The sequence below is a fragment of the Mastigoproctus giganteus genome, chromosome 9 (assembly GCF_048544385.1).
Source record: "Mastigoproctus giganteus isolate SK-2022 chromosome 9, ASM4854438v1, whole genome shotgun sequence".
In the NCBI taxonomy this organism is placed as follows: Eukaryota; Metazoa; Arthropoda; class Arachnida; order Uropygi; family Thelyphonidae; genus Mastigoproctus; species Mastigoproctus giganteus.
Window position 1 is genome coordinate 92082760 of NC_143583.1, and position 19672 is coordinate 92102431.

The 19672-nt window shown below is 34.6% G+C and overlaps 1 protein-coding gene across 1 annotated transcript in view; it reads left to right on the forward strand.

Annotated features, from left to right (window-relative positions):
* The window catches only part of Vps53 (vacuolar protein sorting 53), a 205779-nt gene extending 194670 nt beyond the window's left edge, over positions 1–11109 (forward strand). Inside the window, exons 21-23 of the mRNA XM_090381067.1 lie at positions 2699–2803; positions 9135–9321; positions 11012–11109. Of these exons, the coding sequence (XP_090237193.1) occupies positions 2699–2803; positions 9135–9320 (291 nt within the window). The 3' untranslated portion in view covers position 9321; positions 11012–11109. The remainder of the gene's footprint in view (positions 1–2698; positions 2804–9134; positions 9322–11011) is intronic.
* The last annotated feature ends 8563 nt before the right edge of the window (positions 11110–19672 follow it).

Genomic DNA, 19672 nt, shown 5'->3' on the forward strand with positions numbered 1-19672 from the left:
CAGAATGGTATTAAGGGTAAATTGCCACAATGGATAAAAGGATGGTTAAGTGGGAGAAGACAGAGGGTGGTAATCAATGGGCTCTTCGTGGACTAATGATATTAGTGGAGTCCCACAGGGTTCGGTGTTGGGTCCACTGTTGTTTTGTATATTTATCAATGATATTGATGAGGGTATATCAGGCTTAGTGTCAAAGTTTGCAGATGATACAAAGGTTGGCAGGGTTGTTAATGACAGTAATGGCAGTGTGCTACTGCAACAGGATATAGAAGATTTGGGCAGATGGGCTGAGAAGTGGCAACTGAAGTTTAACCTTGACAAATGCAAAGTACTGCATATGGGTAGAAGTAACCCCAGAGAAACGTACCAACTGTGTGGTACTACACTTAAGGTGGTAGAAAATGAAAAAGACCTGGGAGTAATTGTGCAGTCAGATATGAAGTTTTCTGAGCAATGCAGACAGGCTGCCAGGGCAGGTCAGGGGGTTTCATCAATGATATAGGAATTTTGCTAGCAGGGAAAAGGAGGTGATTGTCCCTCTGTATAAGGCAATGGTCAGACCACACCTTGAGTACTGCGTACTGGTATGGAGGCCTCATTTTAGGAAGGATGTAGACTTGCTTGACCGCTTACAGAGAAGGGCAACAAGATTGGTGAGGGGAATGAAGGGATCCTCTTACCGAGAGAAGCTTAAGTTCTGCAAATTGCAGTTGCTGGTGACTAGGCACCTGTGAAATGATCTGATTGAGGTATATATAAGACCTTGAATGGGTTGAGCATGCGGAATTCTGATGGGATTCTTCCACTTGTTCAGATTACAAATCTAAGGGGGCATAAATTCAAATTAAGGAAAGGCGTATGTAGACTAGATGTGCAGAAATTTGCCTTTAGCCAGAGGGTGGTTAATTGCTGGAACAAACTTCCATCTGTCATTGTGGAAGTTGATAGGTTAAATAAATTTAAGGAGGAACTGGACAAACATTTAGAGGGATTTGTTTTGTAAATTTTTTTTTTGTTTTTTTTTTTTTTGCTGATGCTGCATAAGCTCATACACTTGCTTTCACTACTACTACTACTACTACTATATCCTCAAAAAATTGGAGTGTTGTGTACTGTTTGGTGTTTGAGAGTTATTGAATCTGTCTTCTTTGCAGTTGAAGGAAACATATACCAGGATTTAATAGAGATTTTTAACATTTATCATAATTTTTTAGAAATTACTTATCATTATAGTTATCATAATTACTGATATTTAGTTTACATGAATAATCATCCAGTATAAGTTTAATGAAAGTGATATATCATATTCATAACCCGGCCTTGACAGTTTGTTCAAGACATAGGCCACAACTGCTAAAAGTTACTCAGCAGCTTAGGATAGGGGAAAGTGAGCATACTAAAAAAGATGTTCTGGAACAGCCATTGCACAGTAAACTAGAGTAATATCACGCTGTGAAAACATCCATATTTTCACTTTGCTTGTTGGTGTCAAATTGATATAATATTAACTTCCTAAAGCAACCAACATAAATCAGCCTCACACTATGATGTACAATCCATTGATAATTAAATCATTCAATTTTATCTATATGCTAAATTAATTATAAATGATATATATTAACTGTTACCAGCATATACAAGAGATGATAAATTAAGCAAGATACAGATCGTGGTAACTGTAAACAAAGAAGTGGCAGGTCAGCCTCACAGGTGCTAGACCTGTAAAAATACTAGTCCCCAGACCAGATTTCTTAGTTGTCACAGTGGCCACAATGACTGTTTGTGAAGTCCTATTCATCACTATAGTGGTTATTTTTTTATGAAATTATTAAAAAAAAAAACTTAAGACATTTATTAATGTGTTTGATATGAATATTTTTCATATTATTTATTTATTTTTTTTTTTTTTCAGAAAATTTCTGTAGTGTTATGGTATTTGTAGTATGCTGAATAAATTCAATGCTAAAAATATTAGCATTGAATTGTACATTATCTAAAACTTATATACTGTATAAGCATTGCAGAAAATAATGGGAGAAAGCTACATTTTGACAATATTCTTTCTTTGTTCTAAAGGTGAAATCTCAGAATTTCTTTCACAGAAACCTCAGAAATTAAAGTCACAAATTAATACATCAAGGATATGGAATTTTTTTATATAAATGGGAGACTGCTGATTTAATTAGTGTTTGAGCAATGGAAAGTCTGCAAATTTTAATCTTCTGTCATACCGTTGCTATTATATAGAATGTAGTTTCTTAAACTGTACAATATAGATTGCTGGAAAAGTCCCCATACATTATTGATAGAATCCTATGACCACTACTGGCCACAGGTAATGAAACTTTCTTCCCATGGATTTTAGAAAAAAATTTATATGAAGTAACAAAGGTTTTAGAAAAAAAATTTTCTGTCATATAGTTTTATAAAATTGTCAAATAATCATAGTACCAGTCCCCCCACAAACATCTTTGTTGTCTATAAAAATTCTGGCAAATTGTCTGCATTACTAAGTGAAGTTCATTGTCAAATTGCCATGCATCTTCCTTTCAATCATTTCCTCTCAGTGTGTTCTGTATTTATTCTTTGATACCATAAAATATAACTTCACTTTCTAAATTGATTTTTAAATATTAAGTAGCTTAAGAAAGAAAGACATTAGATTTGATATTATTTCTCTCTTTTCCAATTTTTTTAGGTAGTGATGGCACCTCATGAACAGGAACAAGGATTTGTAGATAATTATAGCAAATTATTGCCAGAGTCTGATATTCAAGAGTTTCAGAAAGTCCTAGAAATGAAAGTAAGTGTATTTGATTAGATAAATATTATTGCTCATAATATTTATTGGTAATAATATTACATAATAACAAAAACTACTGAAAATAATGCTATCATACTGAAGCTAAAGGGGGAGTGAGCATTTATCATTAATGCCCAGTGTAATTACAACATGTTGAAGGTAAGGATTGTAGAAATATTGCACAGCATGTATGCCAAACACGTTTACATCTTAGATCTATATCTACATAGACCTGTTCAACTGAGTGGATTTATCATTGGCTATCTTTTTGGAAAAACAATGAGAGAAACCTATTAAGGTATTTTCAAAACTAGGGTTGAATCAGTCACTCCTCTCAAGTAGTGGTTGTAAGATATACAACCTTAGTTTTTTTTTCCCCTTTCCACAAATATGAGTAAAACAAGCTATAAATGTCACTGTGGGTTTCAAGAATGTTGGGGGAGGAACAACTACATTAAAGTTTATAGTGGAACTAGTTTCAATCTCTTGAAGGAATGGGCAGAAGTTGTGGCTAATGACTTTGCAACAGACCAGAATGTTGCACTCTGGGTTTATTATTAACTTGTTTAAAACTGTTATTGGTTTAGTGTACACAAAAAAAAAAAAAAAAAAAGCAGCATGTGCACCCTGTATGCACAAAAGATGTTTTATTTTATGTGAAAACATCTATGGCGGAACTAGAGTAAAACCATTTAAATTTTTGAACGGTTTGATTAAATCTTACTACTTCGAAGGTTGATATTGATCAAAATCTTGAGAAACAGATTTTATTAAAGTCTACATTTTATTCTTGCATTATATTACTATCCGCTTTCTTGCATAATATTACTACCCGCTTCTTACTCTACTGAATCAACATTAGTGACTGAGTTAGCATCATTAGGGCGTTTAGGAAGACATTTGTGTCATTTAAAATCTAACAGCCATTTAATAGGAAGTGGCATCAATTGCATTATTTCCATAAGAAAATTTCATTATCAATCAATTTTAGTCCAGTGCCTCCATAGATGTTTTCACATCAAAAAGTTGGAGATTTGGATCTAAGTCAATTATGATATACTTTTTTCTTATCCTAACAATCTTAGCACGTCTCTAATGGTTTACATAAAGAAGAGTTCAGGGTGGAATTAAGGACTTCATTCTTACAAGAATAATTTAAGTGTAAATATTTTGAACCATAGGAGATCAAAAAGAGCGGACTGTAGATGTCTCTCATAAACAGGGCTGTAGTGGAGGGTATACACCTTATACCTTCTGGATTTTTTAGGTGAATAGCATATACCGTCTGGTTTTTGAAAGACTTGAAAAAAACGAATATTATTAAAATATTTACTGAAAATTAAAAAAGAAGCTTTTCATATGCTGATTACCAAAATACAGAATATTATGTTTATAAATTGCTTGTTTTATTTTCTGTGGCCAAAGTTAATTTGATTAATAAACCTGATATGCACAGTATACTCTGCTTTTTGTAACATTCATAGAGTATACCTTCTGCTAATTTTATGACTACAGCACTGCTCAAGGAATATCAGAGTGGGGAATATGTACAAGTACCACCTTTAAAACAGAAGAAATCATAGAAAGAGAAGATGTATAAAATTACATAGATCCTCCATTTAGCATTGTAATTCCAACTGGCAGTAGGTTGAGAGTGGCTATGAGACATCAGCACTATTAGAGAAAAGACCATCAACAAGTTGTAATTTGAAGTACTGTGAGGATCCCTCAACACAAGCACTAGAACATGGCGATGGTGTTTTGCCAGGGATTCTGCTGATCTTCCAGGTTAGCATCACTGGGATTCACTGTACACAGCATAGGTTCCAGGCTAACATCATAGGAATCCAGCACTTGCTGCAACCTCTAGAAATTCAGAAAGAGGATTCTGGTGGTTAAGGGATACAGCTTCAACATGCCACTTGGCCTCTGTTTCAACAAGAAGAGAGATCCTGGAATGGCTTGCCCAGAATCAATTGATTATTGACCTCATTTGTGAGGGCTATCTGTGTCAGTGCCATGCCACTGTCCCCATGATTCAAAGAATAGTTTTTTTTTTTTTATGTGGGCATTGGTGTATGTATGGTGCTTGGATAACCCTGCATAACACTCCCAGCATATTTATTACTTTGTGGGTAATGAGCATCCCTTTGGGCTCTGTGGTGGGCAAGGAGTCCAGGCACTGAAAAAAATCTTCCACAAACCCTGATAATGTAAACCCTCCTTCTGGGACCCCAATAAGGTCCCTACAAGAAAATATGGACGTTGACCCAGATACTCTCATTTCAGCAAAAAGATGAACTGAAATTACATCAGTCTAACACCTCGACACTTGATAATTTCATTCTACAAGTGAAAATGAATATTCACTTGTAGATTTCCACACCCAGTAGCAGAACTACAGAATCTATGAGATCCACAAATATCCCCCTTGTGTTCTGTAACAATCAATCCAAACTAATCCCCTGACCCTTTCTGCGGTATTGTATGGTAGTTTTGCCACAGGGCATACCCCATGGATTTCCGAAGTTTGAAATGCATTTAGAGAACACATAAGAATCAGAAAATGGTGGAAATCTATTTTTGTTTTTACTTCCCAGCACAATTTAAATTTGTGGACTCCAGACAAAATATTCATACAGACTTCTGCAGAGGGAACCTGGAGAAAAATCAAATAATGATGTTTGAATACATACTGACCTGTACTGAGGCTTTTATTATGTTTGTGTAATCAGTATATATTAGTGATGTATATACCTGATATAGCTGAGTGGTCAATGTATTAACTTGACTGCCTGGCTATGTCAAATCAAAAAAAAACCTACATGATATATTTAACATATAAATTAGAGTAATCACTCTTGAACCATGTGAAATTAATAATGCTGAAACCACAGCAGCACAATATATATTTTGAATCTACTACTACTGTTACCATGATGGCCTCTGTAGCCGAGTGGTCAGGAGTGGGAGTGCAGGAGTGGGAGTGCAGTAGCATATGCTCTTTGAGTAGACCAGAGTTCAAGCTGCTGGCTATTAAATATGGCCAATCTGCCAACCTGCAGTGGACCAGCATGGCAGATTATGGTGAATTGTTGAGGAGGCTTCCATCCTGCAGTGGATTGATAAATGGCTGCAGTTTACCTTTTTGTTTTACTACTATTACCATATGAGAGGGGAAAAAAATAATTGGATAACAACCAAAATAAATTAGATAATTAAATTAAACAATGAAGGATCACCATGGGAAAAGCCCCCCAGCCTTATTATTTCTTGAAACTTTCTTACAAGATCAGAAACACATTCGGGGAATGGTGCTATATCAGTATCATTTTTTAAAAAAAAAAACATTTTTCTCAAGTAATGCTTTTTTTTTTTTATCCAGTGTGGCTTCCAATAGATGAATTTCCTTGAAATTTTGTTGGTAGATACAATACATGCTGAAGGAAAAAAAATGTATAAAATTTGCTATCATGCTTTTTTTTTCCCTTTACACACAAAGTGGTCCTTTTTGAAACTAATTCTCAGAAGTTTATAATGCAGCTTTCAATAAAAATATTTCCTTGAAATTTTATTACAAGATCAAACATCCAGCCACAGCCATATCATTTTTGAAAAATAATTCTGTGTAATATGTAAGCAGTTCTTTTTTTTATTATTCAGTGCTCAGTGTGCTGTTTTACACCAGTTTTTGTTTTTGCAATTTATAATGGAGCTGCCAATCACTAAATTTCATTGAAATCTTGTTGGTAGGTACAAATACAAAGTATTGCAGTGAAGTTGCTGGACTGATGCTGTTGTGGTCATGTTCAATGAGTTTTAAAATAAATGGAAGTGGTATTGTTATAGTTCAAACTTTCTCCAACAGATGGTGGTACAGAGATTATCCAGTAGGCTGACAGGCTGCAAGTAACAACTAGTTTCTTTAATAGCGTTAACATTACTTGTCACAATTTTGCAATGGAGCAACAAACGAATATCAAATTTTGTTTTAAACTGGAAAAATCTACAATAGAAACATATGAAATGTTAAAAACTTTATGGCAAAAAAATGTTAATTCACACTATTGTGTTTGAATGGTATAAGCCCAAAGATGGACGTGAGGGTGTTCGTGATGACCAAGAAGTGGGCATCCATTAACCTCCCAAAAAGAGGTCAGAGTTGTAAAAGTCCAGGAAATCGTCGTTGACCCTCAGAATGCTGGCTGATGAGTTGGATGTGAATATGGAGACAGTTTGTCAAATTCTGCATGAAGATTTAGGGAAAAGGAAGGTCTGTGAAAAATCTGTGCTATACAACCTCACAGATGAGCAGAAGCAAAAAGTGTCATCGTGCAGAGACTTCATCCAGACTTGGCAAGATTGTTAATCCTAATTTCCTCTGCTGTATCGTCACTTGAGATGAGTGTTGGGTGTTTTAGTATGAACCAGAGACAAAAAAGTTTTGTTTACAAAAATCCAGGATCAAGACAATGCCGATCATGTTTGTACCTGAAGGAGAGAGCATCAGTGCTGCATTCTACATACAGTTCCAAGACTATTGATGTGCATTTCTTAGGTGAGGCTGAAATTTCAAGAGAAAGGCAACAGATTCTTGTTGCACAATACCCCCCACCTATTTTGCACTTGCTGTTAAGACATTTCTGATGAAGCATGGTATTGTACAGATCAACCATCTACCCCACTCTCCAGATCCATCACAGTCAGATTTCTTCCTCTTTCCCAAGGTGAAAACTGCCCTTAAAGGAAAGAGATTTCAGGATGTTGAGGACATAAAGAAAAACATAACCACTGAACTGGATATAATTTCTTTGGCTTTTTCATTGACTTTTTTACAGAAACTTTTAGAATGGTACCTTGAATTAAAATAAAATTAAATTAAAATTAGTGGTGCCTTAAATTTTTCACAGACCTTCCTTTTCCCATTTTTGTGCTCTTATTATTGTTCCAGTCTAGGAACTTTATTGTCACACCTCGTATATTGAAGAATGAACCTATATAATAACTTTGTTTTTAAAAAATAATTCACTGTAAGGAGCATACACTTTTTTCATTTCTTTGCATGCAAATAAACAGTATATTTCCTCTCAGTTCCTGATGTAAACAAGTGGGAACATGTAGCTGTATTAACTGAGAAAATTTGTTACAGCTTACACGTGCTAGCCCATGCTGCACTGGTGCCTCCGTAGCCAGGTGGGCAGGAGCAACAGTGTGTAGCACACGCTTCTTGATTAGACTGGGGTTCGAGCCCGTGACCATCAAATACAGAGGATGCAGAAAGGTCAGGGACTGACCACCGCATATCCCCGGAGCAATATGGCCTTAGTTGCTAATGCTCCTAAAAAAAAACAATTAACAAAAAATAACCATGCTGCACCACACAAGCTGGAAGTCTAACAAATGAGGTAGCTCCTATCTGAAGTGAGCCATAGTGAGGGCAACTCTCACTTGTTTTACACCAGGAATAAGTTAAATGTTAGGCTTATTAGCATTTCATACTTGATCCTGTAGTTTTCTTGTTTGGGTGATAATTAATAGATTTCTGGAATTTTTAATGGAGAAATCAAAGATAATTTTTTTTTTTTAAAAGGTTGGGAATTTTAGCTGTGTTGACAGAAAAAAAATCACCAAAATTTATGTGGGATCATTACAACCCTGCATACAACCTTCTGGGTTAACATATTAAAATATCCATATTTTCATGTGCAGGTGTTTTAATGTGTAGATGTCCTATATGTAGTTGTTTTAATGTTTAGGTGTTTCATATGCACTTGTTTTAGTTACACCACCCTGTGGTGTAACTAAAACAAGTATCCCTGTGGATGATGTAACATTTTTCTTAATCATGCCACAGAAACACATTGTTGCACAAAGAAGTGTTGTGTAGTGTAATGTTTAGAATAGCTATTGCTTTCACATTTACTTTAATATGTCCAGTTTCTTCAATAAGTTTGGTTGAAATAAAATTTATTGAGGTCTGACAGGAACCAGACATATAATACTGCATGTGTAAAATGATTACTCAGTGCTGATTTGCATACTGTGCAGGTTTAGCGGAACACATGAGGAGCATTATATGAGTGAATGGAATATTAGGATCATTTACTATCACCATCACAATTAATTGGATGTGACATTGGTCATAACTACAGAAATTAAATTATGCTGTTTTCATGGTTTATTAGTTTTTTGCATTTCTTATATTTTTATATGAAAAATATGGAAACATTTCTCCCCATCCCTTCATCTTTACAAAGTGACAATTCAGTACTTGCTGTTAACAGTGTTTTTCATTTTTTTACCTCACTGACTCTTAAATAATTTCTTACAGGGATTAAAGCGGAGTGAACAAAGCATGATGACAGAAATATTTCGTAACTGCCAACCAGCCTCACTCTCGCCCACCAGTATTTCTGAAAACAATAATACTTCTCAGTCATACCTCATTGGAAGTAGTCCTGAACACGAATCAAGCAGGATCAAAAGATTAGAAAAATTAATTAGAAAAAGACTCTAAGGTAATATGAGTTAAACAATTAATTGTGCATAATAAGTTTTGAATATTTATTTTGGACGTTATATGAAAATGTTAATTTCATAATTATTTTTATAAACAAAAATGTTTAAAAATTATAAAATTAAATATAGTAGGGAGCATAAGGTTCTTTTCTGCTTGTATTTCTCTAGTTATTAACGAGGGGTATGAAAACGTTTTCTCCTGAACATGTTCACGCATCCCAGGAGGTTGAGATTTGAAATGTATACTACTCCTCTATATGGTCACCGCCAAAAGTGACACATTTCTCCCATCTTTTCCGGCACTTTCTTATGCCATTTTTGTAAAAGATCTCGCTTTCCTCTTGAAACCATGCTTTTGTCGCAGAAATCGCCTGCTTTTCCAAAAAGAAAAAAAAAAGAAAACAAATGATTTCAGCTGCAAAAAGAGGAAAAAGTCAGAAGGTGCCAAGTCAGGGGAATAACACCGGTTTAGCAAGACATGAAGTCATAACTTCCCATCAAGATCAGTGGTTGTGAGAGCAATGTGGACTGGTGCATTGTTGTGAAGCAACAGCATGCCTTTATTGAGCATTCCACATCACTTGTAATTGCTTCAGTAAGTTGCTATAGTACTGTGCATTAAGTGTGGTAAACTTCTCCAGGTAATCTGTGTGAATAATGCCCATTTCATCCCAGAAAACTGACAGCAACACCTTCCCTACAGATGGTTTCACTCTGGCCTTCTTGGTGATGGATGTTTCCATTATTTTGAAACCTATTTTTGTTTCTGAGTCAAAGTGATATATCCATGATTCATTCATAATCACCAGTTGGGAAAAAAATAAGGTCAGGATTACTGTCACACATGGCGATTAATTGAGCAGAGCTTTTTCCTCTTTGAAGACTTATGAGCAAGCAAAGAATCAGTTGTGCTGAAACCTTATTCATATTCAAATCATTATGAATTATGCACTCCACTGATCTATAGCTTATCCCTGTCTCAGAAACTATCTGTTTAATTGAAGGAGTTTGTTTCTGCACGGGTAATGCACACACATAGTTTCTACTACACAGGTAGTATGAATGCATCGTTTAATTATATCTCATATTGTGAATACTCTCAACAAGTTGTCATGGTATTGCACTGCCCTGAATAAGTAATGCTTTACCTATAGACAAGACTATTGTTACTTATTTTCGGCAGATACCATCACCCAGATGGTACCGTTTCAAGGCTTTTTGGCTCCTCTTCGGTGGGTGGGTGGGTAGGTAGGTACGTACCCCGTTGTTGCAATAGTGACATCCCAGTTATGCAGTATAACTCCACAATATGAGAGATACCTGATGGTGTGCGTGGTTTAATCTACATGATATTTCTTGGCTAAATGCTTAAGAGTATGAAGGAGTTTGTTTATGCATGGGTAATGCACACACATCATTTCTACTACCAAGGTAGTTTTAATTGTATCCTCCAAGAATAAGTAACAATAGTCTTCTCCATTGGTGAAATGTTACTTATTCGAGATAGTGCAATACCATGGGAACTCATTGTGAAGGTATTCACAATATGAAATATAATTAAAATGATGCATTAAAACTACCTTGGTAGTAGAAATTGTGTGTGTATTACCCATGCATTAACAAACTCCTTCATACTCTTAGGCATTTAGCCAAGAAATAGCTTTTAGATATCTGTTTATTTTTATCTAGGGGTCATTGAGGATCAGCTTTACAGTTTTCTCCACAAATTCAGCAGTGTGAGAGGTGGACAGCCACCCACTTTTTTCCTCATCATCATGGATGCTGTCATACCAATGTTTTACGTCATATGATGAACAGATACAATGCAGACTTTCTTCAGCTGGCTGTTTCCTTGCAAAAACAGGAATTTGGTAATGGATCGATATTCAGCTTTATCTGTGATGACCCGATATACATTTCGCTCTGTAGTAAAAGAAACATAAGAGTTCTAGCAATGAAACTTCTAATATATATTACTAGATAAACAAGCAACACAGTGAACAAAACAATGCTCATAAAATATACAGGTTGGGAGAAAAACTTTTTAATACCCCCACCTTGTATTTTAATGGTATTTATGACTTAACCAGGGGTTTTCAATATTTTTAAATCAAAATAAGTAGAACTAGCAAAAAGAATGCAATTTTTTTGTACTACCAAAAATTTTGTAGTAAGGTATTATTGCTGCATATTACTTTGCAATGGTGTATGTGCCTCCCACAAATACATAATGCAAGTTGGAATTTGCTAGTATAAACAATAATACTGTGGATTGCTATATTTTAATATATTTGGTTTTTCACATTACTTTTCATATTTTTATTAAATGCCTGAAGAAACATATCCTCAAATACAGTATACAGGATGAGTCAACAAAAAAAGTTGGTACACATTATAAGAGTAATCTTAAAATATATTATATTTAGAAAGCTAACTTTGTTTGTTATAGGAATAAATCAAGTTTTCTATACATCTTACTGAAATAACAACCCAAGATAAAATTCTTTTTTTAGTAAAACTTTATTATAAACATTTGTGCATGACAATCAGAACTGCCTAGGTGTTCTGACTCTCATTCACATGCAAAACATGTTATATGTCAAATAATTAAACATTTTGAGCAGACAGTGTTTTGTGAATAAATATTTTATTAGAAGTGTAAGGCTACATATAGCTTGAACAGACAGTAATGCAATGCATGTTAAACAAGCTCTGGATCAAAAACTCAAGAAAGAAAGCTTTTTACTCAGTTAAAAATACTTTAAACTTCAGTAACAAGAATTTTAAGCGATTTAGGATATGAGATTTACACTATTGCGCCGCACACTTTGAGGGTGATCCAGATAAGAAAGTTGAAGTTGCAGAGGTTTTTTCCCAGATGGATAATGTGGCCTTATTAAGTGGCTACTAATGTGGCCTTATTAAGCTGCATTGTTTAAATCTGGTGACCAGATTTAAACAATGCAGCTCTTTCTCTTAGGCATTTACAGCTATTTCTCTGTAGAGCTATTTAAAAGACCATGTTTATTCCAGGAAACTTTATAATGCAAAGAACTTAAAATGAGTGATAACTGAGAATTTTTTAAAACTGATCACATGTTCTTTCTGAAAGTTTAAAAAATGCCAAAAAGACTGCATTCAGGCCAAAGAGCATCACTTTAAAGATGCGTTACCATTGCAATCAGCTTTCAGAACAAAGCATAACTCACTTAAAAGTGTAATGCAATACACAATGGACATTACCAGTAGAATTTGAATGGAAATACTTGTAGTCATTATGAAGTTTTATTATTGCCAATACAGTCAGTCCTCATATAATACGTGTTTACACTACATGAATTTGATCATACACAGTTTATAAACAGGGGCACGATTCGCCTTTGTGTTTACAAGAAATGGCAGTCAGACGCAGAATCTAACCCCAACTGAACACAACACGATAGGAATGAAGAGAAGATTCTGAAAATGTATTTATGTTTTTTAGATCAGTGAAAGGGAAACACATTTCACCATAATAACGTAAAATTCCAGCTATCAGTATTATCAAATGCAAGTAGATCAAGTTTACTACTAGTTTGTAACAGATTCCACTAGCAGGAACGCAACTGGAAGTTGTTTTTATTGTTTTATGGTAGTAACCCCCAGAAATGTGCTTTAGTAAAATGTGAGCTAGTGAGGTGTTAACAAAGTTTCTCTGCCTTTACGGTGTTGTTTATTCAGTTGCTACACGTGCACAGCTTTGTTTATGTGTATCAAGCATGCCTCCTCATTTTGTAATTGTGCTTTATTCCCTAAAAATGAGTAAAATACTTAAAAGGTGTGAAAAGGTAGCGTCCTGGTGAAGACACTACAGATTCAGAGAGAAAAAGAAAAGCAATATCGATAAACAGAGGTGGACTGGGTCAAAAATTCTTACCCGGGAAAATCTGTAGTGGTTATACTAGTGTTTATGGCCAAAATCACACCGGCCTCCAACCCACCTTGGTTTCCCTGATAAGGCTTATGGCCAGTCCACCTCTGTCAATAGAGAAAAAAATATGAAATTGTGAAACACTTTGAGCAAAATGAAAGACCATGTGATATTGCACGTGCTACAGGCCTAAATGAGGCAATGCCGAGAATTACAAAGAATGCAGAGAAAATAAAAACTCATGGCAGGAACAACTCAAAGTGTAATTAAAATCCATTAGATTTAAGACAAAGAATTGGAAGAGATGGAATGGCTGTCATCTGTTTGGATAGAAAATCAAACAAAAAACAAGTTTGCTTATGATAGAAGCAAAAGCATTAGCAATATTTTATTACATAATAGTCGTAATAAAATATGTATTTTATTACGATTATTTATTGTGTTTGGTTACAAATGTGTGTTCAATCTTCGATGGTCAGCACCTAACCCTATTTTTCCCAAAGGGCCTGTTTATATTGCACGATTTTGCATTGCACAAGGGTTTCTTGGAACACAACTATTGTGTTATACGAGGACTGACTACATCTTTTTAGTCCAGTAACTTCTGATTCCATGACAGTTTTATATATTTGCATTACAAAGTGTAAATGATTATCTCAAATGATGTTAAATTCCTTGATAAAAAAAAAAAAAAAAAAATAATAATAATAATAAAAGACACCTTTAAAACTATAAGTTTTATTGGTATGAAAGGGAAAATTAATACATTGACTCACACAGTTCCAATAACAATAAAATTGGCTGGTTTTCAGATTTCCACGTTAAAATTGATCTTCTGGCCTGGATTTTGGAGAATTGTCACTTGATCATAGGATCACTTTACTGTACCACCCTGAGGAACACTAGCCATAGATACTGTCATATCTATGGCTAGTGGTCCTCAGCCTTTACTGTGTTGTTTATGTTGTCATTTCTGTTTCTTCCTACATTGGAGACATTTCTACTGCAATAATTACAGCACATCACATCACACACCTTGTAGAAATCTCCTGAACATTGCATTCAAAGCCTTAACTTGGGGAAAAAGAGACGGGGAAAAAATGGCCATAGTGATAAATTATATACTGCTCCAGGAAATTCTGCCATAACTTTTTGAAGCGACATTAATCTTACATAAATGTTTCCCAAAGTGAACAATGTGCTATAATTGAGAAACACATATACAGTGAATGTTATGAAAATATTTCTGTTCGTGTACTTCAGATCCTGGCAGAAAAACTTTGCCACAGCTTTCTGAAGGAGCAGTTACTTAAGCAACTTCATCACATTTCTCATTTGGGGGATTTTCATCCCCGAGTTTTCAAATGCATGCTTACTGATCTAAACTGTAAAGCATAGTGGTTACCAGGTTTTTATTAGAAACAACTGATGATAATCGGCACTCATTATCAACAGAGATTATTCAGTTACAATTTAGTATGAGTTTAAAATTAGGAAACATTCTGTTTCTTGTGGTTGTATGCAATTTACAATGGCTGAAAACAACAGAATTCAAGGTGTAGGAATTACAAAGTAATTTCTATGTATATAAATTAATATTTTCAGAAAGGCTGGATTTTTGAGAATTAAAAGATTTGAGGATTTATTGTATAATTAAATGTAAAACTGAAGTGCCACTTAAACTTAATCTTTTTTTTTACTTCTAGTTGAAGTTGGTTACATATTAAGTACATATTTGCATTGCTGTTAGTCAAACTGTACCTTTTATGTGTATATTTAAACAGTGACTATATAAAATATGTAAATAACTGCATTCTATAAACAATGCATAATTTGTTTCAAAATGCAGTGAAAATAGTTATTAATTTTTTAAAATGGCGTTCTCATTTCTGTTTAATGTTGCATGTGAAAAGGGAATCAAAAATCAGCCTTAGAACATTGGACAAACACTTATTTTAAAAGTTAAAAGTGGCACAGTGTTTGATCATTTTAATACTTTTAGAAAATGAATGTGCTGCTTAGGAAAGTTATATGGAACAGTAGATGCAATCATTTACTCTTCTGTATAAATATTTTATTTAATCATTTTAATACTGTGTGTGTGTTTTGGTTTATGTAAATTATAGAGAACAGTAAATGTCATCACAATGAAACTGAAGGAAATGCATTCTTGGGCTGCATAGTAATCATGTATGTGAACTGGAGGATAAATGATGCAGCACACAGTAGAAACAAATCGATCAACACTGCCAAAAAATTGAGAATTTCAAACCTTCCAGAAGATCATCCTTGTGTGCTATGCTTCAGTTTGCAGCATCTGCTGCTGTGCCAGGTTGAAGCGATTACATAAGTATGATATTTCAAACTTCCAAGGCAATCTGCAATAAACCATCAAAAACAAAACTGTGATGTTCACCTAAAGGAGACATTTGTTATAGGACAGTGCATGACCACGTGTACATTAGTATTTCATTGATGTGTTTACTCAAGTGAATAGCAATGTGACAGGAAGTTAATTCTGCTGGACAGTGATGGAGACTATCCTACATTGGTGTTAGCAGCAACCATTATTTCTAAAATATTTTTAGAAATGTATCTCTGGAATAGTCAACTTTTTTTTTCTTTTTTACTTACCCATGAATAGCTCAAGTTCTGAATATCATACATTTAGTGGCATAACTAGGGTGAGGAAGGTGGGGCAAAACCCTGGGTACCAAATTTGGGGGATGCCTTTTTATGGTTAAAAAATGCAAAAATTCCAAAAGAACAGGTTTCAAGGGGTGCTATTTTTTTTTTTTTTTATTTGCCCTGGCTGCCATCAACCCTAGTTACACCTCTACATACATTTTACTTTTGTCCCACAAGTATTTGTTATCCGCATGGCCATGTTAGCATATAAAAGCAGCCTTTTCCAGCTACCAGCTCTCAGGAGTGGAAAAATGAATTTGGTATTACTTAAAAAGGTTTCTGTAGCCTGAGGGAGGGAGGGATTTCCTCATTTTACATCTAGATGTTTATAAGTCCTAAAATGATGAATACATTGGTTTCTTTGTTTACACCTTTAAAGTTTTAAATCATGATAGGTCTTACAATTACCCTGTTATGAGATTATGTATTACTTTTCACCATCTTAGTATAATTTTTATATCTCTTAATTTAACTTAAAAGTATCTTTAAAACATATATTTTGTATACGTTTTAAATCAAAAAAATATACTTTTTGTATCAAAAAGTATATTTTGCAATTTTTATTATGAGCTCTGCCTAATTGTAATAAGAAGCAGTTATCACTTGGAAAAAAAAAAATAGTACTGGCTGCAATTTTGTCTTATTTATATCCAGCTCAATAACTATTGTCATTTGGAATAATTTTTCCTCTGGCAGTATCTACAGCTGCACAAGGATTTCATATTACTTTATAAAGAAAATACAGGAACTCTCAGACTTACAGAAATTCGACTTTATGTAAATTTTTGCTGGCTGGTGCAAACTTAAAATCGTGGAAACGTATTTTACATCCCAAAGGAATAAATAGAGGTATCATGAATATATCGTAATTTTGTTTTTTTAACATTGTTGTGTTTTTTTTTTTTTTTTTTGTAATTCGTTCCAAGTCCTTGGAAGTCAAAAAATTCACTATATTACTAAGCTATTTATCCCTATAAAAGGTCAGATTTATAATAGAAATTGCACCACCCTTTCATCATTATCATATGTTCCTGTTATAAGAATTGATTTTGAATGCCTTTGTGATATTTTTCTAAAGCATGTTTCTGGATGTCACGACCATAAAACAATATGCAATTTGTTTATTCGGCTTTTCTGTTAGTGCATCTAATTATAAACGGGTAGTAAACTTGATTTTATTGCATTTGTGCTAATACTGATAACTGCAATTGTGTGGGTTTCACCATAATAGCGTAAAATGCTATTATGGTGAAATGTGTTCCCCTTCACTGAAATCTTCAATCATACAAAAAACAAATTTTCAGAAACTTCTCTTCATTCCTATTTACATATTACAATGATGAAGGGAAAGCAACCAAGGAAAAGTGCAAGTGGTGGTAGTTCCAGGAAATGAAACAAAATTGATTTAGAAATGAAAATGATTAAGTACAAAGCAGGACAAAGTTTGTCATCTATTGCAAAGGAATTAGGTCTCACTGCTTCAACAGTGAATACTATTTTAAAGGACAGTGTGCATATAAAAGAACATGTTAAAGGATCAACGCACTTAAGATCAACAGTGATGACAAAACAGTGTTCGGGTGCTATATCAAAGATGGAACAGCTGTTAATAATATGGATGGAAAATCAGATTCAGAAGCGAGTGCCCCTGAGTCTAATGACCATTCAAGCAAAAGCAACAAGTATTTATAAAGATAAGTACGGCAAACCCCAACCCAAGTTCGTGGCAAGCAACGGGTGGTTTAATAGGTTCAAGCATCGCGCTGGTTTCCACAACATAAAATAGGCATTGAAGTCACCAGTGCCGATTCCGCAGCTGCAGAGAAATTTTGTGATGTGTTGGAAAAAGTTATTGATGAAGGCGGCTATTCAATGCAGAAAATTTAAGTTTGATGAGACTGCTCTCTAGTGGAAAAAAAAATTCCGGATTGAACATACATTGCCAAAGAGGAAAATACAATGCCCAGTTTCAAGGCATCAAAAGATAGGGCCACGCTCTTGCTTGGGGCTAATGACTGGCAGATTACAGATTAAAACCACTGCTTGTGTACCATTCTGGAAATCCTCGTGCATTTAAGGGCATCAATAAAGCCACCCTGCCTATGCATTTCCAATCGAACCAGAGAACATGGATAACAATATCTCTTTGAGGATTGGTTTAAATGCTGCTTCATTCCCGAGGTTGAAAAATATTGTAAAGGCAACGACATTCCTTTCAAGATTTTGCTTCTATTAGAGGATAATTGGTTCCAAAAAATTCCGTGTAAAATGAATCCGCTTAAAATGGGGACCATATTTTCATGATGTGTATTATGTACTTTTACATAATAAAAAACGGATAGAAGGAACTTAAAAATTAGACAATTTTTTTATTATTATAATATGTTTTATTATAACAATATAAGGTTAAGTAAAGTTTATTGCAGTTACACTATTTTTGAGTTTTTTTACAAATAAAGAATTTTTTTTTGCCGTATTTTTTCAGATAAAATTGTGTCATAGCCTTTAACTTCACGCTTAACTTTTGCTGCACAATCATGTAGAGGGTCATTCTCAAAAATATTCAAGTGCTTGGTCAATTTTCTCAAGAGCTTCCTTTAAATCTTGATCCTTTGGCGATTCCATTGTGTCATCATTTTCGGCTTTCTCTTCTGGGGGGATAGCTGGCCTAATTCTTCTAGCCAATCATTTGTAAGTGGTTTTGAGCTTGATTCAAGCAATTGTGCAATATCCTCCCCATCAACATCTTCGTAGAATCCTGCTTCTTTTGCAAGACTTACAATTTCATTTTCTAACCCTGTCACATTGCATTTTTCATATTCAAGAACAGCACCAGGGTATAACTGCTTCCATGAGCTATTCATTAATCTACACAATATTTCTTTCCAAGCTTCTCCAATCATTTTTATACTATGCAGAATATTAAAACTTTTCCAAAAATCCACCACGTAATTTTCATTGCTTGTATCAATTTCACAAATCAATCACTATAACTGCAGGGACTCGGATAATGAATACTCGGATACCGGGGATCTCCTGTATTTCAAATTTAAAAGCATACTATTTACACACAACATTTGCTCAGGCATTGTCTGCAGTAGACTATGAGAAAAATTTTACGTTAAGAGACTTTTGGAAATCTTACAATATTTACCACGCCATCTTAAACATTAATAAGGCCTGGGTGGAAATTGCCAAAAGTTGTTTAAATGGTGCATGGAAGAAAATATGCCCATGGCACGTAAAAGGCTTCGAAGGATTTGAAAAAAGATGAATCGTGTGAAGAGGTTACAGATCAGATTGTAAAGGTTGCAGAGCTACTTCAGTTGGAGGTTGATGCCAAAGATATGGAGGAATTAGAGGAAGAAAAGTAATTATCTAATGAAGAACTTATTGACTTGCAAGCAGCAATAGTGAAATACAAAGCTCAAGATGAACCAAATTAGGAGCAGAGATGCTTCGCCACCAGAGAGATGGAATGGCATTTCATGAAATTCCAATGGCGAGGTTTGAGAAGATGGATCCTGGCAGCGAACGATTCTTAAAAGTTAACAGAGGGGTGAATGATATGCTTGCTTGCTACAAAGAAATCTACAATGAAAAGAAAAAAAGCCACCATCCACTCATCCATTAATATGTTCTTTCGTAAGGTTGAGCAGCTGACCCCTTCTAAATCTCCACAGCCCTCAACCTCCACAGTGGCGTACTTCTCAGGCGAAGATGTCGATTGTGGCAAAAATGCTCCAGAGGTA